Genomic DNA, 25,343 nt, shown 5'->3' with positions numbered 1-25,343 from the left:
TCCCCAGCACCTCGCACAGATGGGCTCCAGAGAGGTTCCCTGGGAAGGCGGAGGAATCCAAGTTAACGGGGCGGAGCCCCAACCCTGGACCCGCCGGGACTGTTCTGCCCAAACCGACTTCCCGGGGCTGCCAAGCCAAAGACTGAGGGGCTGACACGGAAGCACCCAGATGTCTCAGCGCCCGGACGGAATTCGGGCCGCCAGCCGGTGCCCCAGGGAGCGACCGTGTCCTTATTGCACAGCCCCCTGTGACACTGATGGTTTCCCACCCACCACCAATGCTGACAGGCTCCCCTGGCCCCGCTCTGAGTCCTCCAGGAGTGGCAGCGCAGGAGTCTAGCTCTTCAACATGCGACCAGCATGGGGTGGGGGCGGGGGGTGCCGAGGGCTCTGGCAGGCACGAGGAGCCGAAACTCCTCCCAAGTGACCACCGCAAAGCCACCTGTTTAGGCCTCAAAGCGGACCTCCGCGCCCAGGCTGCCTTACCGGCAGGCCTCCGGGCTGTAGAACTCCAGCGAGGACTCAGGGGTCATGAATGGCGCCCACATCTGCCCGGCCGTCCCATTGATCATGTTGCACTGGTCCGAGTGCCAGAAGTTGACCTGCGGGGGGCATGCGGACGGGGCGCTGAGGACAGCCGGGTCAGGGGAGCAGCGATGTCCCAGGCCGTGCACCCTGGGGTACAGGGCACCCCTCAATTCCCAGTACTGTCCCTGGACAGAAGCCAGGCCCATCGGAGAGACAGCCTGGCATGGCAGCAGGAGGGACCCTGGAAGATGCAACTTGGCTGGGGCCTCAGTTATCTCGTCTGTAAAATGGGCCTATTACACCCCCAAGGACCCAATGAGAGGGTGAGGTGACAGGTGAGACACTGACCCCCGTCTCAGGAAGCCACCAGACACTCCCTAAAAGCAGAGGAAGTAAGCAGGCGCCATGCTAAGGGACGTACTTAAAGTCACAATGGTGGCCCTCTCCCCCTCCCCCCCGGGGGAGAGCTGCAAACAGTGGCGGCCCGGACAGTCCCCCTTCCGCACTGGCACCGTGCGGGTGACCCCTGTGGGTGTGCATTTCTTCATCGGGAGAACAAGCCAGAGGGACCTTTAACATCCTCACTAAGAGCCACCGGCTAGGAGGGGCTCAGGCAGGGGCGGAGCCTGTCCCGGGTCCCAGGTGTTGGCCTGCCGACCAGGTGAGCACTTGGCAGGTGTGTGCGACAATCCTGTTTATGCGTAATGAGGAAAGGCCATCCACCCCCTGGGGGAAGAGGCCAGATGCCACACTGTGTACGCAGGATGATTCTATCGTGTTTGAAGCGGGGAAAAAGCCTGCCAAAGGTCTATGCAGATGGGTGCAAAGGGACAGGAAGAGTGTCTTTCGGCTGATAACGGTGGGCTTCCTCTGTGCGTCAGGGGGAGGAGAAGCTGGGTGTGCGACAGAGTGGGCACCACCTCTTTCTCTATTATCCCATTTTTAATGCCCCCTGTGTTTCTAGTGTAGTTTTATTCATTTTTTTACTCAGAACCTCTTCTGATGCAATGGGCGGTTATAGTGTTGGTGTAATATTTTGAAGATGTTTTTGTGAATTAGGAACCGCAGGAAAAAGAGTGAGATCATAACCATTTGCCACAACAGGGACGGACCTAGAAGGCCTTGCGCTGAGTGACGTGAGCCAGAGAGAGAAGGACAAATGCCCTGTGGTCTCGCTCGGATGTGAAATCTAAAGAACGAAAGGAATGAGCGGACCGACCAAACAGACTCGCCCACACAGAGAACGGACCGATGGCAGTCGGGGGTGGGGGGCTGGGGGACACAGGTGAAAGGCATGAGGTTCAAACGGACGGTCACAGAGCAGCCACGGGGACGCGGAGTCTGGCATAGGGAGCAGAGTCGGTCACGCTGTCATAACTACGTGTGGTGCCAGGTGGGGACCAGAACTATCACCGAGAGGCACTTTGCAAAGTGTGTGATTGGCTAAGCGCTGTGCGACACACTCAAAATGAATACAAAATAATATTGAATGGCAACTGTGACGGAAAAAAAAACCCCCACAAGAAAGGACTTCAGGGCCTAGTATACACTTGGTGCTAAATGTGTGTGGTTGCTTTGCCTCACCGGCACCCAGAGCTCTGAGCCTGAACCCAAGGTGTGCCCTCCCTCCCAGAGGGGACCGCCCTGTGGGTTTTAGGAGGAAGGTGTCACACGCCGCCCCCCCCTCCCTCCGGCTCTCACCTTGCTGACTCCGTTCCACTTATCCACCAGGTGGATCCGGCTGAAGTCTTTGATCCCCGTAAACACGGTGAAGAGCCCGGAATCCGAGTTGTTGAGCTGTGGGCATGGCAGAGAACAGCACCCCTAAGCCTCAGGATGGGGGCAAAGGGACCCTCACGCCTCTTTCTGCTGCTCCTGCATCCCAGCGCCCGGGGATCAAGAGGAGGGGGACGTGGGGACGTTTTAGAAGGGACACTCCTGAGTACAGCGTCCCTCCTAAAAAGTGTCCGCCTTCCTTCTCTTCCCAACTCCAGGAGAGTCTGGTTGCCCTGCTAGGTGCGTGATAGGGTCGCCCCCCGCAACACTCACTGAAGATAAGGCACAGTCATGTCACCTCTTCCACCAACAAAGAGAACCAGAAGTGGGGGCAGCTTTGTGGGCCAGCGCATGCGCATTTTACCTGCAGTTCACTGTGGAAGGATTGAGCTGCAACCTCCCCGCCGCTCCGGGGTCCCTGAGTAACCACAGAGAGCAGAGACCCCCCTACACTGGACACAAACAAGAAGTGAATCTTCACGGCGTGAAGCCCCTGACATTCCAGGGCTGCTTGTTACGCAGCGAAACTGGATGACAGACGCAGGGCCCGAGGTGTGGTCAGGCACTTTCTAGACAGTGAGCCCCAGGCTTTGGAGCTCCGAGAGTATTTTCTAGAATCCGACTTCTAACTCAGAGCAAAGACACGCAGAGAGGGAAAAGAAAGGTGTGGTGTAACCCCTGAGAAGGCCACAGAGTGGGTGGGGGGCAGGGCCAGGAACCCGGCAAGGGCTGTGTGCCAGCTGAGGGGCTACGGCGATGCCAACTGGTTCGGCAAACAGGCTCCACCTGGAGCGGGGCCGGTTCCAAGCCCCACTCTGGCCTCCGAACCCCAGTACGTCACGTCAGCCAACCATTCGGAGCTCCCCGAACTCGTATTTCAGCCATTATGGGAGGAGGCTGAAGGAGACACTACAAAGAGGCATTGGGACTATTAAAAATACAGTTTTACCTGGCTGGTGTAGCTCAGCGGATTGAACATGGGCTTGCGAACCAAAGGATAGCGGTTCGATTCCCAGTCAGGGCACATGCCTGGGTTGTAGGCCAGTTCGCAGCAGGGGACGCATGAGAGGCAACTATACATTGATGTTTCTCTCCCTCTTTCCTTCCCTTCCCCTCTAGAGATAAATAAATAAAATCTTTTTAAAAAAATACAGTTTTAAGCCCTAGTTGGTGTGGCTCAGTGCATTGAGCAAGGGCTGAGAACCAAGGGGTTGCTGGTTTGATTCCCAGTCAGGGCACATGCCTGGGTTGAGGGCCAGGCCCCCAGTGGGGGCCACGTGAGAGGCAACCACACATAGATTTCTCTCCCTCTCTTTCTCCCTCCCTTCTCCTCTCTCTAAAAATAAAGAAAATCTTTTTTAAAAAATACAGTTTTAATGTCTAAAAACTGCTGAGCACAGTCCTAGGACCTAGTAAAGCTCAAAGTGCCAGTCTTTTCCCTCATTATTATTGTTATTACATTCATAAATGCTAATTCGAGAAGATGGTAACCTACAATTATAACAGACAAAGTCTATCAGAGACTGCTGGTTACTACCCAAAGTCCACTCTCCCCTTTCTCCTTCAAAACAAAACCCAAACCTTATTTAGCATCAACTCGCCATCTAAAAGGCTACATTTCTTAGCTTCCTTTGCAGCTGGATGTGGCCATGTGACTAAGTTCTGGCCACAGATAAGTCAGTGGAAATTGATTTTCTCCCTCCCAAAGAGGAAGACAGCTGGGACATGCTGTTTTGTCCTACCTGCCCCCCAGCGCCCATGCTGCCTGGGATGTGGATGTGATAGCTGGTGATCTAGCAGCTCTATTGGACCATGTGGTAAGCTTGAGTATGGAAACCACGCCCTGAAAATGGCTGAGCACAGTAGTAGGATCCTGGATCATCGAAGGGTACAAAGCTACCACACCAACACTGAACTGGGTATTATTTGGGGGTTGCCACTATCCATGGTCAAATATAGATGACAGGCACGCTAGTGACTCTGCAACAACTCCCACTTGTTTGCAGGTTTACAGGGTGCTTTCATGGAATCCCGTCACCCCAAACCTGCCAAGACACCCACATACCCAGAACCAGTCAAACACGTGTGGAGCACCTGTCACGTGTCAGGGACAGAGTCATGATTTCTCCCTCCCTCTCCCCACGGCGATATATCTGCAGAGCGCAGAGAGGAGGTCGAAGCTGGAGCAACCTCAGGGGCTCATTAAAACCTGTTGCTGAGGGAACCAAGGTCCGGGTTAGAGGTCAGGAATCAGACTCCATGACAGATCATGGCTCAGAAAATCAAGCGCTGGCCCTACCAGGTTATCAGAGGTCAAGATTAGGAAACAAATCAGGCAGCTCAGAGCAATGCTATAGTCAACATTTATGACCTGCCTCCTTGGTGCTCACTCCCCATCTTCCAGCATAGATGCCAATTGTCTAAATCAGTCCGATCACAGCATATGAGCCTGGATCAAACTGCACCTGAATCCATCCTTAGAGTTTTCACTTATATGAGCGAATAGTTAAGCCAGTATGAGCTAGGTTTTCTGCCATTTACACCCGCACCCCCCAGGGCTCCCCAGCCAGCTCCAAAAGCCAGCTGGTAACTGCTGTCCAAGATGTGCTGACGGAGGACAAGACACAGACCCCGAACCTCTCACTGGGCCACACTTACCTCAGCAAACAGCCCAAACTTGCCCTTCAGAGGGAGCATGCCTGGTAAGTAGTTATTGATGAGGTTCACGAGGGGGTCGTCATAGCCCCACATGATCTCGCCCACTGTGCGGTTCATGAAGGCACGCTGGCTAAGGGTCGAGAACGCCAAGGTCATGAACAGCTTCAGACTCATGGGCCTATGTTCCAACATCATCGCTGCACTCTGCAGAGCAAGGGGACAGCGTGGGTCAGAGGCTGGGCATAGCTAGTCCATCCCCCTGGACCAGAAGCCAGGCCTCAAAACAAACAGCCCATCCAGGGACATGTTTGGGTCCAGGAAGGGCCCCTGCAGGGGACAGGAGGGTGTCTGGGGCATCCAGAACCATTCCCTGGTCCTCTGGCAGGAGGACTGCCTGTGCTCTTGGATTCGCACAGTCCCAGAAGCAGACACATGGCACAGGCCTAGCCAGTGAGAAGCCTCCCTCCTTCTAGCTGTCATTGGTCCAGAAATGTGTATGTGGCCCAATCAGAGCCAATGAGCCACAAGGGAACAATCTGCTGGGGCTGTGGCGTAGAAAAGGAAGGTCTTCCTATTGGCTTGAACGTGGGATGAACAAGGCTACAGCCATGCAGATGAGCCAATATTCTGGCGCATAAATGCAGTTGCAGGTGTGGCTTGATCCAGGGTGCAGCATTGTTGCCCAGAAGTGTCAACCCCTGCCCTTTTTGCCCAGTAACATGAGCCCACAAATTCCATTTTTGCTTATGTAAGTTTGAAGCATCTTTTACTGTCACCTTGTAAAAAAATCCTTAATGAAGACTCTACTCCACTCCCTTATCAGCTCTCTCCTAAGAGGTAAGAGTCCCAAACATCTGCTCTCCCCAATATCTAGGTGCTTAAAATACAAGTGATGTTCTCATTTTTGTTTTCCTCTGAAGATAGCATCTTGGCACTTGGTTTATCTTCTTAAAGGGACCCCATCCCAAAGCCAGTCTCCCTGTAGAAAAGTGAGCAGAACAAGTTTCCTAAAAGACGGGCTGTCTAATATGACTGGTTCCCTGGCCACTCACCAGGGTCTCCTTCATGCCGATGATTCGTTAAGGGTCATAAACCCACCCTTGTTTAAACGTTACGAAAGGATAGAATAACCTAGAAGGCCCTGGGTGCTGAGTCTAATGGGTTTGTTTCCCTGGTAGACGACACATCACATGTGTTAGCACCTGTGTCCATGGTTTGTCACAGCTCATCGCTGGGGAATGAAGCGTGTCCTGGGCGACTCTCCCAGAAGCTGGGCCGGGGACCAGCCCTGGGCCCTCCCCTTCCCGGGCCTCACTGTGCACTGTGCCCGCCCTTTGTAACGGGCTGCAGCTGTGAGCAGGGTGCTGTGCTGGGCCCTGTGAGCCTCCCGGCCAGTCAGTGACCCTGGGGTGGTCTTGGGGGTCCCAACACACACGATGAGCAGTCAGTCCATCCAGCTGTCACTGTGACTATCCCCTGCAAAAAATGGAGGCCCTGCCCACACCCTCTCTCCAAATGCCACTGATGGTGATGTGGCCTAGGGGTGCCTCTGTCAGTCCCCACCAGGACCTGCTTTTGGAGATTTCGGAAAAGGGCAAAACGATGACTCTGGCCAGCACCCTCAAACCAGAGACCAGTAGGTGTGCCCAGGGGACACTCATGGGGCTAGGAGTGTGGCCTGTGCACCATCCGGGGCAGGGGTCAGGGACGAGGACGGTAGCCTCACCAGGACCAGGATGTTGGGCATGACGATGTAGTCGCTCTCCAGGCCATTGGACTTGTCGGGCTGGAACCTGAAGTTGCGGATCTCGAGGAAGGACACTGTGTCATTGTCATTGAAGGTGATGTTGGTTTTGTGCCGGAACTCCCTGCAGAGAGGAGGCCTGAGGTAAGCGCCTGCTGGGGGGTGGGGTGACCCCAGGCTTCCCCGGGGCCCTTGGGTGTCTCTGCACATCTCCAACCCGCCAGCGCCACCGCCAAGCCCGGTCACCCCCCACACCTGTCCCGCCACAGGCCGCCCACCGCAGGACATGGCGCCAAAGCCTCTGAAAGGCTCACCAGCCACCTGAGGGAGCACCCCAGGGCTTGACACGTCCCCTATGCCTCCATCAGGTCTCCACTCAAATGGCACCTTCTCAGAGAGCCCACCCTGGTCATCGCCAGACCTAAAATGCACACAGCTCCGCACCTCCACACCCCTAGGTATCCCACCTTGATGGTGCCCCAAGTCAACTGCAGGCACCCCAGTGCTTTTTGTCCTTTCTGGGTCCCCCATGCAGAGAACAGTCATCTGTGTCCTTTGGGGCTCAGATGTTTGTTGAATGAATGACTGAATGCATGAATGGGTGAGGGAATGAGGGAATGAGGGAGTGAAGGAGGAAATGAGTGGTGAACGGGGGAATGAGCGAGTGAGTAAATGCACTCAGCTGACTCTGACCAGATTTTCTAAGCCCAAACCTCACGCACAGTGGCTGGGATTTTATCCCTGGTTGCCCAGCACCTTGAACAGCCCCACACTCTCTGTCCAGGAGGTCCCCAAAAAAGCCAGAGTGGGCTGGCCACCCCTCAGAGGGGGAACCCGGGCTCCACCAGCCACAGTGTAAGGTCCAAGGCACGGGCAGGGCAGGCAGCCAGGCCCCGGGTCCCGTCACACCCCGGCCACTCCCCTTGTGTGACGGGGCCAGCCAGTTCACCTCCGGGAATGATGGCCTGGGGACAGAGCAGGCTAACAGCCCACTGGGAGCACCTGCTCGCCAAGGCCCAGGGCACCGTGTGAACTCCCTGGAATGCGCCCTCATCGCATTCCTGTGTTCTGATAACCTGATCAGATTGCGTTCTGTTGTCATTGTCCCCAGTCTGCAGGAGGGCAAGTTGGGGCACAGCCACAGCCAGGCACGAGGTGAGGTCAGGCGGCTGAAGCCCGAGGCCGAGCCCAGGATCAGCAAGTCCACAAGCGGCCCACCCCTTCGCGGCCCGCCCTCCCTGTCCCCCATCCTGGGCACGTGACTCCTCCTTTCCAGTGCTCTGCTGAGTCCTGCTGCTCTGGGGACAAAGACGGAGTCCCCAGCATGGCCCACCAGGCCCCTCTGGCACAGGCTCCAGCTCCATCCCTGTCCCCCACCCGAAATGGTGCCCTCTTCCCTCCCGGCCCTGACTCCCAATCCCAGCCCCGCGCCCCGTGAACACTGACATGCGGCCTGGCCCTCCGTTCTCAGCAGACGGCTTCCATCTCTCTCCCACCGTGCCTCCACACCGGGCTCCAAAAACACCAGCTTGTCAGAAAAACAGCCCCGTGGCTCTCACGGCCACAGCCACGGCCGCTGCCCCCTGGCCCCTCGCCTGCTCTCGGTCCTCCGAGCCCTGCCCTCGGCCCCAGTGCATCCCAGCTGACCACAGCGGCCTCTCCACTGCCCCTCACACACGCCCCGCGCTGCCCGGCCCCAGAACCTCTGCACCTGCTGGCCGGGCTGCCAGCAGCGCCTCTCTCCACGGGCCACTCCCGCCCTCGCAGAGGAGGCCAGAAGGCCTCGCCAGATCCCACCAAAGAGGCGCATGCGTGTGGACACATGCAGAGCGCCCCCTCACCCCGCTGGACTCTCACAGCCCTTCACACCCACCACTGGCCGTCCTGTGACACGTTCCCTCCCTTCCGCACCAGGATGGCAGCTCTGAGGGCCGGGGCCCCGGTCTGGGGCCCTGCCGTTTCCCAGATGGGTTGGCTTATAGTAGGTGCTCAATAAACGTGCTGAATGATTGAGAGACTAGGGGAGAGCTGGGAGACCCCGCCCCCTGCGGCTGCAAGGGCACCAGTTTGGGGAGCAGCCCCCCCTTGCCTGGGGACCAGATGTGTGTGCGCTCCTCCCCCCGCACCCCCTCAGCTCCGCCGCCTTCCTGCTCCGTACACTGAGCCCCACCCTTCCCCCTCCCCACCTGGCCTGCCTCCGAGATAATTTCTGGGTCTCAGTACTGCAGCCCCCACACCCTGTCTGCTCCTAGACACCCACCCTGCCAGGGCCACCTCTGTCCTTACCTGTACACGTAGGGCCCACGCTCCCGCACCTGCGGCTTCTGGCCCTGGAGGATGGCGCTGGGGTTGACGATGTCGAAGAAGTAGACGGAGAGGTAGAAGGGGACGGGGATGTCCTTCCACATGTTGAAGGACAGGCTACTGGGGTCGATGCGCACGTTCTGGGGGGGGGGGCGACACAGACACACCTGTGAGGAGGGCCACCAGGCGGCCTCGCGCCCGCCCGCCCACCACTCAGCTCCAGAACAGCTGCCCAGAGCCGGCCCTCACCCCTGGTGCCCTCACCCCACAGCACGTCGGGAAGGCAGGTTTACACCATTAAAGTCAGTAGGTAATCTAGTCACCCTGGTTTCTCGCATGTTTTAACAATGGCTTGAGCAGGGGACCCTGGCCAACGGGGGCCCCGGCCCCACTGAAAGGTGGTGGCTGCCGCTCTACGGCACCTGCAGTCCAACATGTCACTCATTCATTCCTTCCTCGACAAACGCGTACTGAGCGCCTGGCGCCTGCCAGGCACTCTTCTGAGAGCCGAGGGCAGGAGAGTGAGTCAGACAGGCCCCGAGCCCCAGCTCCGTGGGGCCTCCGTGCCCCGGGTGGGAGAAGGGGGGCTGCGCAAACGCAGCAAGCCTGCAGGTGTAAACAGAGCTGCGGTTGAGACGCGGGCACCGACAAAACAGCCCACCAGACTGAAAGCCAGAGGCGGGGGCCCACGGAGCAGCAGCAGCCGGTGCAAAGGCCCTGAGGTGGGGAGGCACGGAGTCGGAGTGTCTGGGGCCAGCGAGGACGCCGGTGTGGCTGCGGCACAGCCTAGGAGGGGACAGCAGGGGCTGGCAACCAGAGCTGGCTTCCTCAGAAAGCCAGAAACACAGAAACCTGTACAAAATGGCCTAATGGATGGAGCATGACAAAAACTTGATTTTTCTTAAAAGGTCAAAGGAAATAGGCCTGAAACCCACCCAGCAAGTTCAACAGTCAGATCCACTGGCCTCCATCTCTGCTTCCCCCCCTCAGCTCCACAGCCCTCTGCCCCGGTGTCCCAGGAAGGTCCCCCGCCAGCTCCGAGAGTGCCACCCAGCAGGCTCACATCCCCTCTGAGCTGGAGTCAAGAGGAGCGACCAGCCCATCGGATACACGGCAAAGCCAGGCCTCCGGGGAGGCCAGCATCGCACCTTCCAGCTCCTGAATGCGGCCTTCCAAGACAGGATGCCCCCCCGCCCCCCCACTGTCCCCACACAGCCAGTTCCAACAGGCAGAGGCCCTGGAGGAGCAGAGGCTGAAGCTGCCTGCTCAGGCCCGGCCCCCTGGCCCCAACCCGCAAACTTGGGGAAGAAGCCAGAGCCCAGCCCTTCAGGCAGGCCGGTCGCCTGAGCCTTAGCTTCCCCCTCTGTACCTCTTGAGGGCTAGTGACTCTGCGGTCTCAGCCATGGCTCGTCCAGCCTACTCGGCGTGTAAATGGAAAGAAGGTAAAGTCATGGCCAAGAATAAAAACCTTGGCAGGAGGCGCTCATGTAGAGCTTTTGGAGTTATCTTGAAAGTGTCAGACTCACGATAGACAAACACGTTGTTCCGACCTGCCGTGGGGAGCTGGAGGAGCGTGGGACACCTCGGCAGCCGGGAGGCACCGAGGCGGTGACTCATAACCTGACCGAGCAAAGCCTCGGATAAACCCAGCCCGGGGGCACCTGTGTGCCCAGCTCTTCACCACACCGTCCCCTCCCTTCCAGTGCCAGGACCCTCCTGCCAGTATTGTTACTGAGTCTGTTTCCTTGTCACTTTCAGTGGGGACGTGAGTGATGGGCCCCGCCACCAGGAAGATCCTGCTTTGGAGGAGGAGGTGGGGGCCAGGGTCCACGGTGCTGATCACCGCCGACCCCTTCGGTGGGAGGCCAAGGCCAAGGGTGCGGGATGGGGGTCGGGGAAGGTGGTCTCTGTGTGCAGCCGTAGGGAGCAGAGGGCCTGTCCCCAACTCCGTCCTGATGTAAACGAGGGAGCTCGGGCACACACTGGGGATGCCTCCTGCCCTCTGCACGGAAAAGACCTGCGTGAGGCTGGTAACCAGGGGCCCGGCCTGCCCTGGCCGCCCCGGGCCCTCTCTGCGGGGAGGGAGACAGGGAGGCAGCAAGCCCGGGCTCCTTCTTCCTGTGCACGTGTGTGTGTGAGGGATAAGAACACACGTCAGATGTACCCTCTTAGCAAGTATCTGGATGCATAGCCCAGAAACGTTAACTATGAGTGCTCTGCTGTTCGGTGAGTCTCCAGGACCTACCCACCGAGCACGGCCAGAACAACAGTGACAATCGTGAACAGAGAGCGTGCACCACGGCTGGCATGGCTCAACTGGCTGGAGCTTTGCCCTGTAAACCCAAAGGTCTCAGGTTCGATTCCTGGTCAGGGCACGTATCTGGGTTGCAGGTTTGGTGTGTATGAGAGGCAACCAATCAGTGTTTTCTCTCCCGCTCCCTCCCTTCCCCTCTAAGCATGTCCTCAGGTGAGGATTAAAAATAAATAAAAGCACACCCTGGCTAGTGCAGCTCAATGGAGTGAGTGCCAGCCTGCAAACCTAAGGGTCGGGGGGTTCGATTCCTAGTCAAGGCACAGGCCTGGGTTGTGGGCCAGGTCCCCAGTAGGGGGCATGTGAGAGGCAACCACATGTTGATGTTTCTCTCCCTCTCTTTCTCCCTCCCTTCCTCTCTCTCTGAAAATAAATAGACAAAATCTTAATCAGTAAGTAAATAAATAAAAATAAAATGGATTTTTTCAATGGGATTTAACTGGAAAATAAAGAATGTGAGCAGATATTTGCGGCAGTGACAGCTGTGTGCCCTCAAACTCATGCAGCAAACACACAGAGTGACATCCGCAGCTTTTCTTCAGGTCAAGATGTCACAATAAAATGGTTTTGAAAGAAGAGTTTCTGGTTCCTGCCCCCCCCCTCCCGGGACACATTTCTTGGCAAAGGGAATTGGGCCTGGAAAAGCCTCTGGAATCCCGGAATCCTGGTGTTTTCCTCATCCACTGGGCTGCTTTTCAGATAAACTGGTCAAACCAGTAACTCACTAGATACAGCCCCAGGTATCTCTCTCTGTCTCTCTCTCCAATGAAAGGGAATTCAGGGCTCTGGGGTCCCGCCCCCTCCCAAGGCTCTCACCCACAGGGAATGGTGGGCGACCTCCGGGCCGGGTGACGGCGAACAAGTCGCCGATCTTCTGTGCTCCTTGGTTTTCTCATCCGTGAAATGGGCATGGCGGCAGCGTCCACCTCCCAGGCCCCTGTGTGGTCTAACTGCTTCATGAAGGTGGGGTGCGGAGACCCGGGCCAGGCAGGACTCTGGACGCAAGGTCAGCCGTGCGGCCCCTAGGCACCAAGTGACCGACCCCTCCCCCGCCCCTCCTGCTGCCCCACCCCACCTCACGTGGGGACCAGACTCCGCAATGCTTTTGATTTGCAGGCCAGCTTTCTTTCGGCCCTAGGAGAGCAGAGGCACCTGGACCGGGCAGCTGACCAGATCCTGGTGATTAGAAATCTGATCACTGGTCCGCCCGGATCACAACCTTTGGTCTGAGTACCTAATTCTGTCCCCACCCTCTCCCCCCAAGGTCAAAGATTCTGTCCCCACCCCTTCCCCCAGGGTCAGAGATCACAACCCAGAACACAAAGCCTGGGGGAGAGGGACAAGGGGTGCCCCTCCCTCTTATCCAATCCATCCCTAGAGAGCCAGGAGGGCTTCCTAGAAGAGGGGCCCTGGGAGCTGGGCACGGGACAAAGGAGCTGCACTTCGCCAGGAAGAGGTGGCAGGAAGGGCGTTCTTGGCCGGGGACACAGGCTGTGCAAAGGCTAGGAAGGAAGCTGGCAGGAGCAGGACTAGATGTCTGCCAACGACAAGTATGTTTAAAAAACATTTCCTCAAAATAACCCGAACATCCGCCAGGAGGCAAACGGCCACCCCCCTCCCCCAACAGTGGAACCTGACGCCCGAGTAGAAAGGCACTGAGCACTGACAGACGCCGCAGCACACAGCGCCTCGAAAGCACCCGGCAAAGGCTTTGACGTGGCCAGACGGCACACACTACGAGCTCCGTGACTTCACTCGTATGACATTCGGGAAGGGGGACAACCGTGGGGGCAGACCCTGGGCCGAGGCTGCCAGGGGCCGCAGGGGGATGGAGGGGACCGAATGCCAAAGGGCGTCAGAAAACCACTTGGGGCGACTACAACCCCTCGTATGTTGATGTCTGCGGCCACACGAGTGAGCAGTACCTGCCTGATAAAATGCATCCAGCTGTTAAGGGTAAAAGGATGAATGTCCGGGGTGTATTTTGAAAATAGTACGCTAACATTTTCTGACAGTGTCCCTGACGATTCAAACAAATACGTCACCAGCCACCCATCTGAAGTGCGCCATTCAATGGTCCTCGCACACTCAGAGCCATGTGGCCGCCACCACCATCCAGTTCCAGAACAATGTTACCGCCTGAAACAAAAGCCCGGCCCCTTGCCGCCCCCCCCCAGCCCCGCCCCCACCGATCTACTTTCTGTCTCTGGACTGGCCTCTTTTCAGATACACAGAATCACCCAAGACTATACATGTGTCCATAACACTGTATGTAGTTCTCAAAAACAAGCAGGGATACCCACGGGTGGCTTCTTTCACTTAGCATAAGGCTTTCAAGGTCAATGCCATTCCTCCAGGCTATGTGCACGAGCCGGATCTGCTTGGGAACCCAAATCAACAGATGCAGCGCTTGCTTGCATCACGCCTGCCGAAAGAGACACGCGTGAGCCCACCCGGGTTCACGGCAGCCCAGCGAGGGAGGTGGCCTGTGTGTCCGTCAGCAGGGGAGTGATCACACTCCAGCCCGTGCACTCCAGGGAGGCCTGGACCGTGGCGGACCCTGGCACAGGCTGCTACTGGGATCGGCCCTGAAATCACACGACTGCGGGACCCAGACCCCAGAGGACAGAGGCTGTGTGGCTCCATTTGGGCGAGGGGCCCGGAACAGACAAGTCTAGAGACGGAAAGCAGAAGGATGGTTGCCAGGGAGCATGGGGCTTCCTCCTGGGGCGACGGAGACACTTGGTCACCAGGAGTTAAGGACGGTCACGCTGCCTCCTCAAGGCGCTAAATGCCACTGAACTGTGCGCTTGTAAATGGTTTAAATGGACGGTTTTATAGTAAGTAAATCTACCACAAGTTTAAAAAGAAGATTAACTGAAAATTAAAGTGAGAGATTTTCCAGGAGACGGACACAACTTAAGTCACCCAGGGAAAACTGCAGACGGGCAAAGCTGTGGGGAACTGGACACCGGGTGGCGGTGGTCAGCACCCTGGAGAGCGGTGGGCGCGGCCAGAGGGTCAGAGCTGAGGTAACACCGAGGTCCCCCACTCTCGGCGCAAGGCACAGATGCTGCCCGCCCCCCAGAGGGCCATTGCCTGCACATCTGGGGGCACTAACTCAGGAGCTTTGCAGAAGATGGCCCACCTTTCCCGAATGACGTCACTCACTCCAAGGACACGGGTCACTACTCTGACATCCCATCCTGTCCCCACCCTGGTTCTCAGATGCGGGCACCACTCATCCCAGTCACTCGCAGGCCACTGTGGGATCGCACCCCACAGCCCGAGAACCCTGCCCAGAGAAACCCCCAGGTGCAAAAGAAACCCGTGTAATCCTGTCACCCCAGGTCACCCCAATACACTTAATTAAAAAAGCTTTTTTTCATCATCTGAGCCTGAAAAAAAACCCATGTGCAGTAGTTCCTGAGCAAAGAAAGTGGGGCTCCCGCACACCCCATGGCGACGGGAGGGCGGCCAGGCCGGGCCTGCCCGAGTGAGTCTCAAAGGCCCAATCGGCAGGGACAGAGGTATGCTCAGAAAGACACTGCTGGCGCTGGTCCTGGGCCTGAGTTTTTCAAACACACACAGTAACGTGCTGCTGTCTATCTCGTGAAAGCGAACACCAAAGCTGCCCCCTCAACACCGGCCATTAAGCTCCCGGCCTGGTCTCTGCAGAGCTACACCCCGTCACTGTCCTTGTCACTCGGCCGGCTTGCTTGGATGCAGTGCAGGGCACATGCCTTCCCCAGGACCTTTGCACGGGCTGTTCTTGCGGCTTTCAATGCTCTTCCCGGGGTAGCCGCGGGGTTGAATCCCTCACCCCTTCCGATCTTTGCTCACACACCCCTTGCTCAGGAAGGCCCGGCCTGTCTGCCCGCAAACTCCTTGTCGCCTTCCAACATATGTTGCGATTGACTATGTCTGTTGTTCTGCATCCACCTTTCCTGCTAGATCATAACGCCCCAAGGACAGGATTCTCATCTGCTCCACTCTTTGGTGGGTCCGCGGGGCCCAGAACAGCGCTCGGCCCCAGTGCCCAGCAAACACCGGTGGTGGGGGGGGTGGGGGGAGGAGCAGGCGCAATCCACCCGGGAAGCAGCGAGGGCGGGGCGCTGCTCCCTGACGCAGTTTCCACTGCTCCTGTCTGTGTAAGAGTAAATCTTTAAAAGGCACGGAGAGCGTGGCCTCTCTGGGGCCCGGCTTGGGCCGGGGCGGCAGCCCAGGGAACGTGGGATGGGAAAGAATGAGAATTTCACACACGTTCATCTTTAGCTATTTGCCTATTTTTCAGCCAAGTCACCATTTTCATAAAAAGTTCTGGCCTCGCTGGCTGAGACCCACCAGGCCAGGCCACACACTCGGGACGGGGTTCAACAGGTGCTTCAGCTCGGGCCACCGCCCAGTCTGTCCGAGGGCTCACAGTGGGCCCTCCCACCCCATTTCCTTTGCAGGCCAGGGGGTGCCAGAGGCGCAACAGAGATCAGCCGTCCCTCCCTGCACCTGCCAGGGAAGGTCAGGTGGGGTGAGGCGGGGGGGTCCCCAGGAGAACACTAAAGCCGGGTGCAGAGGACACCTCTCTGGGGAGGTGACATTGGAGCTGAGACTGGAGGAGTCAGTCTCCAGAAGTGACCGACCTGCTAAGAATGACACCCGATTTTCAATGCCACACTTTCTCTAGCTATTCTAGCTGTGGGCGCTGCTTTCCGTGGGGGGATCTTTCTTGTTTCCTCACTCCGTCCCACCCACGCGTCTCTTTCTGTGTTGAAAGAAGCCCAGATGGGCTTTCTCCAAGAGGGACACCTGGGTCACCCGGAAGTTTCATACCGGCCACATGCAGAGTCACGAGGAAGAAGCTACTGCTGTTTCACTCGTCATTCCCCTTTTCAGCGTGGCCACGAGAGCATTTCCTACCACTCGTGTGACCCGAGGTCGAGGTCGGCACTGTGGTTGGCGCCAGGGCCCACAGATGTGACCCGGCCCTCCTCTGTCGCTCCCTAGCTGGGTGGCCTCCAGCGAGAGGCTTCCCGCTTGGTGCCTCAGTTTCCTCACCTGTTAAGTGGGCGTGGTGAGAGCCCCTCCCTGGCCGGGCTTTGGGTGAGACTTAGAGATAGTGCTGAGCAAGGGTGCACAGTAGGTGCTTCATATGAGGCAGCTGTAGTTATCCCCAGGCTCCCGACTGCCTCCAAGTACCAGCTCCTGTCCTCGGCACTCGAGGCCTTGCCTTGGTTCCATGACACTAACGCCTCGCATTCTGCAGCATGAGTCTGCCTGGGGAAGGCCACCCCCTTCACTGCCTCCCCCACACACCTCTTTGGTCCTGCCTCCCACACATCCCAAACCCCACTCAGCCGGTGCCGCCTCCTCCACGAAGCCCTCGGGAACTACCTCCAGTGAGCTGGCTCTGATCTAATCAAGATCCCCATTTCTTCTCTGCACCCTCACATGCCCTGAGACAGAGGCTACTCGGGGAATTCAAAGACGAGAGGGGAACAAGAAGGTTTCCCTGCCCCCAAGATGCTGGGGGAGCCTTGGGGAGCAGGGGACGCACATCCACCGACTGGACAGCTGAGAAAGCACTTCTGCCCCGTTCGCCTCGGCAAATTCTCAAAGGCTCGTTTCACAGACACGGCCCCTGAGGCTCCAAGTTCAAACATCTCCCCGAGGTCACAAGCGCTGGGAGGGACCGAGCCATGAGCTCTGTGGCCACATGCAGGCCTGTGACCTCACGCTTCTCTGCCGGGCCTCCCCACCAGGCTCCCAGCCCAGGGGACCTGTCAATCATTAACCTGACCTGGCTGCTGAATTGCAAAACCTGATTCATCCCCAGTGATAACAGAAAACGGGCTTCGGAGGAAACATCTCTGACCGGGATGACGTCCAGTTCTGGGACAGGACCAGACCTTGCCAACTGCAGACTGGCCAGCAAGTCGCTTACCCCCGACCCCGCCCCAAACCCGAGGGCTCCAGAGGCATCCACAGCCCCGTGGGGCCCAGGAACCCTGGGAGGGGTGCAGCCTGGGCAGACTCAGCCTGGGACTGGGACCACACCCTCGGCTAATGTGCCAACACTCTTAGATTTAAAGTTGCCAAAAATAAGAGAAAAGCTTTTTGTAGGACCCCAGGAACCTTGCTAAGACAGCAGGGTGGGCTGCGTAAGCTGAGTCATCCTCGCCTCCTGCATCTCCTTCCCCACCTCCCCCGCCGCCCTGCCGGTGGGACCACCGGGACGTCCACTCTCTCTAGCACCCCAGCCCGTGTCGCTTGCTCGGACCAGCACAGCAGCCTCCTCCCTGGTTTCCCATTTCTGCTCCTGCCCCTGGCCAGTCCCCCCACAGTGATTGGGTTATTCTGTGGCTCCGACACCCCCCGTCATTCCCTCTGTGTCTCAGGGTAAAATTCAAACCTGCCACAATGGCCTGTGAAGTCTCCCACCTGAGATCGGGCACCTGCCCGCATGGGTACTCAGTTTCAATTTTTAAAAAAGAAAAAAAATTAAAGCAAATTGCCTTGGTGCTTTTAAGATACTTAGCACACCCCCGAGGGGAGCCCCGGCCCACAGAGGCCCAACAAGGCGCCCCATCAGTCCGACTTCTGGAACTCTCGCCTGGCCCCAGGACGGCAGCCAGCCAACCCCCAGGGGACCCAGGAGAGAGACAGGGACCTGGGGCCTCTCTCTGCCAGCAAGCGGGCCCGGTCCATGGCCAGGATGCGGGGGCCACCCCACGCCTTGTTTGCAGCCCTCCTGCTTTTGTAGCCCCAGTGGCCTCAAACGAGACACAGGGCAGGGCGCACCCCGGGTGGCTTCTGCCAAGCTGGGCAGCGGGGCTGTTGTTCTTGCACTGGGACCCTGCACAGCCAACCCCTCCCAGGCCTCCTTCCAACTTCTGAGACCAAAGGAGGGCCTGGCCCGGCCTCGAGGGGGGTGTGGGACACAGACTGAGGTGCACCCGGAAAGCGCAGCTGACCCACTGGTGGGGCAGAGGGGCCCTGGCAGGCCGGCCTCCCCCCCACGCCCGGGAGGGATCACCAAGGCAGGCCCTGGAGACCTGGCAGGCTCTCACGGGGCTGATGGGGGCCAGCAAAGGCCAGAGGTCGCAGGCTTTGGGAGTCCTAGGGGTCCCAGGAAGCTCCCCAGCTGGGCAGGGACCAACGAACCAGTTAGACACACTCCCTCAGCCCCTGGACGGGGCCGAAACAAGGGGCAGGGGCCCGGTGGTCTTCACAGCGTGGCCCCAGGGCCAGCAGCCTCAGTGGTGCCTGGGAACTGGATGTAATGCAGCTTCTCAGGCGCCGTTTCAGACCCACTGCCTCGGAAACTCAGGGGCTGGGGCCCGCCCTCTGGGTTTGAAGAAGCCCCTTGGGGGGTCTGCGTTCAGTCAAGTCAGAGACCCGCCCATGCCCCTGGGACCTGGGGACGGATGGGCGTTGGTCCAGATGAAACCAACCAAAAGGCAAGCTCCCGTGTCAGTGACAGCAGGTGAGGGCCCTTATCACACTGCTCTCTCGCTTTTCGTGCACATTTGAAGTTCTTCATAACAGTGTGATGTGCGGCCGGCAGAGCTGTCTGCAGTCACGGCCACATGTCCCTGGTGGGGGAGGGAGAAAGGACGGGGCTGGGCACAGTCCCACTGAGATCTGAGATGTCCTTTAGCTGTGGGGGCGGGGCCTCCCTTGGACCCTCTTCCTGGCCTTGGACAGGAGCCACCCTGCGCCTCTGCAGCTCCTCTGGGCCCTCACAGCTGTGGTCTGGCCAAGCTGCAGCAGGAGAGGCCGGGGAGGGTCCAGGGAAGGGCCCAGGTGTCTGCACCCCGCGGACAGGGGCATCAGCAGAGGGCCCCTCGCCCCCGGCCGGGAGTGACGCGTGGCAGTCCTCAACGACTTTCCCCACAGACGCCACCAAAGTCTGGATGTCAGGACAGTCCCCATGCACCGGGGGACCGACCCTGTCCGGTGGGGCATCAGGGAGTGCTGCCTGAGAAGGCGGGCCCTCGGGCCCCTCCGCGGTCCGGAGGTGACTCATTCCTCCAGCGCAGGTCTACCCAGCCCTGACCGTGCCGGGGCCTTGTGCCGGGCGTGGGGGCGGCCATGGTGGGCCCAGCAGCCAGGGTCCCGCTCTCAGCAGCTGACACCCGGCAGCAGGAGGGACGGCTGTGGACAAGCAAGTGAGGGCACACAAAAGGCTCTGAAGGGATCAGGCCGGACAGACTGATGTCCAGAGTCTGTGGGGGGAGCCTCTTGGAGAGGGGCCCTTTGAGCCAAGGGACACCGGGTGCGGGAACAGCCTCGGGGCAGAGGGTGCAGCACGGGCACCGGGGTGGAGACAGGGGTGGGGGACACATTGGGAGGAGAGGAGAGGGGCCAGCGGGGTTGGGGTGAAGTGACAGGGACAGTGGGGTGTTTCCCGAGACGGAAAAACCTGGGCTGGGGGCGGGGGCAATGAAAGCAGATGGAGGGTGGGGGCCTTAAACCCGGTTTTAAATTCTTGGTGGGACAAATCAATGACCAAAAAAAAAAAAAGATTAAAAAATAGCCCAAGGACTTACTGGAGATTTCTCCCAGAAAGACAGACATGAAAAGACACTCAGTGTCACGAGTCACCAGGGAAGCGCCCATCAAAACCACAGTGAGATGCCACCTCGCACCCTCCAGGATGACCACTGTCGAAACCAAAGACATAACGGGCAGGCACTGTGGGTGGGGAGGCCCTGTGGGGGGGCCTCGAACAACCCATATCGAGTTACCGCACCAGCCGGCGGTCCTGTGTCTCAGCCGCACTCCAGGGAACCGAGAGCGAGGTCTCTCGGAGGGAGACCCACACCCCCGTGTTCACAGCGGCCGGGGGGGGGGGGAGGCAGCCGCCCAAGTAAACATGGTGTAGCCCACCCATAAAAAATGGAGTGTGATTCAGCCTTAAAAAAGAAGGAGCCTCCGGCACAGGCTGCCCCGTGGACGGACGTGGAGGCTGCTCTGCCAGGGGAGAGAGACACTACCGGGACCCTCTGCCACGAGGTACCGAGGGGAGTCGTGCTCACAGACAGAACGTGGGTGGTGGCGTCCGAGAGTGGGAGGAGGGGTGAGGAGCCTGCGTTTAATTCGGGCCCAGTCTTACCGGGGACAGATAAGAGAGTGCTGGGGACCCAGGGTGTGACGGTTACACAACCGTTTGAGTGTGCTCAAGGTCACGGCATGGCGCACTTCAAAAGGGCCAGTCTAAGTGATGAGCATTTGGCCACATTTGTGAAGGGGTCTGACCCAAGTGGACGTCGGCACCGGCCTGTCAGTGGCCGGGTCTGGATCCGCGACGGAAGCCGGGGCGGCCAGACTCCGGCCCTGGGGAAATCGCAACACGCCAAGCCTCTTGCAAAAGCTGCCGACTTCCACTCGGTGTGCTGCAAGAATTTTTAAAACACACAATGCCTGGCTGCTGACTCAGGGACACTGACCTCCTTTCCTTTACAGTGTCAACTTAAAAAAAAAATGACAACAGCCAACACAACCGGAGCTGTCTGCTGGGCCGGATTCAAAATTATATCTATTTTCTGTCTGACAGGCCAAAAAAGAGGCTAGTTCGGTGTGCTGCAGAACTGTAGGAAGTTGGTTGGGGTGTGCCGGGAGATGGAGGAGGTTGGAACGGGCCCGCTGCAGCCGCTGGGGGAGGCAGCCCAGGGCTCCTGGCGCCCCATTTACATGACCTTGGGGTGCTTCGCCACGTGCCCATCCTCGGACCGTGGCCCAGGGGAGCCAAGGGCAGCTCATTGAGCAACCGCCCTCCTGGCCCACTGACACCCACTGCCGCCCTCCGAGCGGGCTGGCTGAGTCTCTTTGTTCTCCCTGCACTGTCGCCGCAGGGGTGGGGGGCGTCTCCATGTGGCCGATTGGGGGCTGAGGTGCAGGCTGCTGGGCCCACAGTGGCAGCCCCTACGCCCAGCATGAGGCCCCAAGCACGGCCCATGCTGGGTAAAGCTGGACCCTTCCTGGCCTCCCCTGCCGCAGCTCGGCCAGACCACAGCTGTGAGGGCCCAGAGGAGCTGCGGAGGGAGGCACAGGGTGGCTCCTGTCGTGTCCAAAGCCGGGAAGAGGGTCCAAGGGAGGCCCCCCCCCACACAGCTAAAGGACATCTCAGATCTCAGTGGGACTCTGCCCCAGCCCCGTCCTTTCTCCCTCCCCAACCAGGAACACGTGGCTGTGACAGCTTTGTGACGCTTACCCAGGCTCCCCGGCAGCATCACGGCTGCGGGGCCCCAAGGCAGAGTGAGTTCGGAGGCAACAACCCTCACTTCTCCAGGAGAGAACAGTGAGGGCCAGGGAGCCCCGCATGAGGACAGCTGCCCTCCCACCTCCCTGGCCATGCTGGGTTTGCCGCCACCCCACCCGTCCCCTGTCCCCCTGGACATGGCCTTGCGTGGGAACACGTGGGCAACACTCAGGGTACATGCCACAGCGAAGCCCTTTCAGGCCCCTCCGAGGGGCCCTCGCCAGGTGGGGAGAGGCATGTGTCCCGGGAGGGGGCCACCCTGGTCCCTGTGGACACAAAGACACTGTGGACCACGTTAGCTCTGGGACAAGGACCAGTGATGGGGCAAGGGAGCGGTGACTCTTCAGGTCGTTATTTTTATTTTTATTTTTTTGAGGTTGCACTCTTCTGTACACTTCCCTTTTTTCATAGTCCCCTTATTTTACTTTCCTTGTCTTATTTTCGGTGCCAGCAGGAGCTGTCTGCACATGAGCTGGCTCTGTGGGGGTCCAGCTGTCACATTTGAGGCCAGTGGCCACGCGAGGCCCTGCTGACCTTCAGTTTGTGAGAACCGAGAGAACTGGCCACACTTGCAGAAGAAAACCTAGTTCCCAGAGGACCCGAGGACCAGGGTCGGGATGAGCACCTTGGGGCCCTGTGGGGGTGAGGGCCAGGCCTGGAACTGCAAGGGGCTGAACAGGGGCCCCCAGAATTCATGCCGACCTGGAACCGCGGCGTGTGACCTTATTCTGGGGGAGCGTCTTTGCAGATGTGTTAGCTAAGGCTCTCAAGATGAAGTCACGCAGGATTAGAGGGGGCCCTGCATCCGATGACAGATGTCCTTCTAAGAAGCGAAGAGGCCACAGAGCCTCAGGGAGGAGCCGGCCCTGTGGGGACAGGGCCCTAGCAGAGCGCTACACACGCACACCAGCACACGCCATGGCAACCACGCCCTCAGCAGGCGGCCGACCCCCTCCTCCCCCATCCCAGTGAGCGCCGACCTGTCACTCTCCGCCTTCTCGGCAGAAAGGAACCTCGTGTGCCCTGTTCTCTGATGCTGGCGGTGGGGCCATGGGTTTCCGATTGGACCAAGCTCGAGGCCTGGGGTCTCACCCTAGTTAGCCGTGACCTGGCGTGCTGGGCCTTGGTTGCCCACCCCTGCCCTCACCATTCACTCACAAAACGAAAAAGGCTCAAATTCACAACTCAGAACTGCAAGTCCGAACCCGCCCCAGACGTGCGCCCGTCATGACCGCGGATGTTCCAGAAGGCCAGAGGGGCCGGGGCGGATGCGGGAGGGAACGTCAGCGGTCCTCTGGAGGGCCCGTTTAGTGAGCCGGCCCCTCCCCAGCGCACCCTGGGGCTGTAAGACCCAGCATTTCCACCCCCCGCAACATCCCGAGGACGCCTCGAGAAGGCCCTGGTGGGGGGGCTCCAGCATGTGTGCTGTTTGCCGGGGTGGGAATGGAGGTGGGCGGGGCCGGACACCCAACACAGATGGAGTAAATACAACGCAAGGAATGTAAACTCAGAAATCCAGGCAGCAGCAAGGAGCCAGGAGCCGGGTACACACACAAGGTTGGAGACGAGCCCGCTGCGGCGCCCGAGTCAGGCCGCGAGCGGAGGGAGCCCTCTCCCCAGGCCAGCCGGCCAATGAGGGCTGCCCGGCCACACCCAGGCCGCAGCACCAGCCACACCCAGGCCGCAGCACTGGCCACCTGTGCGCCTGCGCAATCCCCCCTCAACTCTGTGGGAAGCTGTGGTTTATCCCATTTTGCAAGACCCGCCACAAAGCCCGGAGACTTGAAGAACTTGCCCAGGGTCACAGAGCAGGGAGGAGGCAGAGCTGGGGTGTGACCCCCACGCTGGCCTGGCCTCCGTGTCCTCGGTGCAGCGGGCGGGCCCCCAGCACTGCGCGCCCGCCCAGAGGACCAGTGCCCGGGCAAGCCGGAGTGAGGCTCGGGGGTGACTCGGGGACGAAGGGGAGGTAAAGGGAGACGGAGGGGAGCCACAAGCGCAGACAGCCCCTGGTGCATGCATGTGCATGCGTGTGCACAGTAGCACCCTCCACGGTCACCAAAAGGGGCAGGCATCCCCTGTCCTCAGGTGACACACGGACAAACAGGATGCGGCCCGTCCCTGCAGTGGACCAGGACGCAGGCATGAAAAGGAGCGACGCTCCGACACACACCACAAAGTGGAGGAACCCCGAAAACACGGTGCTGAGGGGGAGCGCCAGACACAGAAGGCCACACAGGGCGATTCCATCGATACAAAGTAGCAGATCTGGGAGGAGGGAAGCAACAGGTGGCTGCTGAGGGGGAGGGGCGTGACTGCTAAGGGGCGGGGTTTCGCTTTGGAGCCAGGGAGCGGTCCTGGAGGCGGACAAGGTGCTGCGTGCACCGAGCTGACTTCGGCGAGGTGGTCGACTTCAGGTTGCGTGAATCCCGCCTCCACCTCAAACCAATGGGTTGTTCACGGAAACAGTGGCTCGGCTGACTGACAAAACTATGGGTCTCGATTCTCCACCCGCCCCCGCTTCCGTGCCAACGCCTGTGTGATCAGCCACGCGTCGACTCGCGAGTGACAAAAGGGCCCCAGTTTTCAAACAAATCGCGTCTCGGTTTTCCGGAACGAATCAAGTTGGGGAACCGCGTTCCCCGGTGTGTGTTGGAAATGAGATAAAAAGCTCGTGATGGGGTGAATGCTGTGAGACCCCGGGGGGGGGCACGCCGGGCCCAGCTCATCCCCTGGAGGCAGCCGGCCGCGTGCCCGACTTCACAGGGTTGTGGGAAGGCAGAAAAGACCAGAACGTGTCTGAGCCGGGCCGGCGGCCGGCCCTCGCGAAGCACCAAACTTCAGGTTATTGACAACAGACTGATTCTCCCAGCCACCGCGCAGGGAGTCGGGGATCAGAACGGCATGGTCGGGGTGGGGGCCTCTGCCTGGCCTCAGACTTCTCGATATGTGCTCCATGGCTGAAGGGCTGAGGGGGCTCTGGGGATCCCTTTGCTCAGGGCACCAGCCCATGCGTAACACCAAAGGTCTGCCCCCTCACGACAACATCGCCACCTGAAGGCCACCCCCCAACACCCTTTCCTTGGAGATGAGGGTTTCAATGCTTGAATCCGGGGGGCCTCGCATTCAGACCATGGCACTGAGACTCCACCGGAGTTGAGAATCAGACGGACTAACTCAGTGTTTAGGGGTGTCGATGGGTGGCCTGGACAGGGGGAGGTGACACCGTGAAAGCCAAAGCAAGCTGGGACCCGGTATCCTTTCCTCTGCGGGGCTTCTGGGGGCCAGTGGTGCTCTGGTTTTGGATCTGGGGGCGATCACATGGCTGTTTGGTTTCATTATTTATCCAACCACACGTCTTGGGGACTTCCCCAGAAGCACCCTCAAGGACCTGTCCATGATTGCGAGTATTTCAGAGTAAAAAGAAATTAAAGACTCCAAGTGGAAACTTCGAGGCAGGGGCTGCAGCGGGTGGAGTCTGGGGGGGCCTGGGAACAGACGGCCCTGGAGGGAGAGGCCTTTCAAAGGTGCCAAGGGATTCTGGCCACAGTCAGCCGAGGCGGGAAAGCCACACGGCCTCCGCCCCCAGCTGGGGCCGGGGTGGTGGGCGCGGGAACTCCCGAGGGGCTCAGAGGCATGGGTGTGAGGCGGCGAGAAGCACCCCCGCCTGCCAATCGGCAGACAGGCCCTGGGCATCAGCCGGCCTGCAGCCCGTCCAGCTTCCTGGGCACTGGGCCCGTCCCCAGACGGGAGGGCTGAACAGTGGG

The 25,343-nt window shown here is 59.2% G+C and overlaps 1 protein-coding gene across 3 annotated transcripts in view; it reads right to left on the bottom strand.

Annotated features, from left to right (window-relative positions):
- SCARB1 (scavenger receptor class B member 1) overlaps positions 1-25,343 on the bottom strand; it is a 66,651-nt gene that overhangs the window by 18,994 nt on the left and 22,314 nt on the right. For all 3 annotated transcript variants that reach the window (XM_053669597.1, XM_037160884.2, XM_037160883.2), the window contains exons 2-6: positions 8,993-9,150; positions 6,689-6,830; positions 4,963-5,166; positions 2,230-2,325; positions 487-602 (exon numbers count right to left, since the gene is read on the bottom strand). In XM_053669597.1, the coding sequence (XP_053525572.1) occupies positions 487-602; positions 2,230-2,325; positions 4,963-5,166; positions 6,689-6,830; positions 8,993-9,150 (716 nt within the window). The remainder of the gene's footprint in view (positions 1-486; positions 603-2,229; positions 2,326-4,962; positions 5,167-6,688; positions 6,831-8,992; positions 9,151-25,343) is intronic.

This window comes from Artibeus jamaicensis, unplaced genomic scaffold (assembly GCF_021234435.1).
Source record: "Artibeus jamaicensis isolate MK-2021 breed Jamaican fruit bat unplaced genomic scaffold, CSHL_Jam_final contig_525, whole genome shotgun sequence".
Classification (NCBI taxonomy): Eukaryota; Metazoa; Chordata; class Mammalia; order Chiroptera; family Phyllostomidae; genus Artibeus; species Artibeus jamaicensis.
This window is presented reverse-complemented; position numbering and strand designations above follow the sequence as displayed.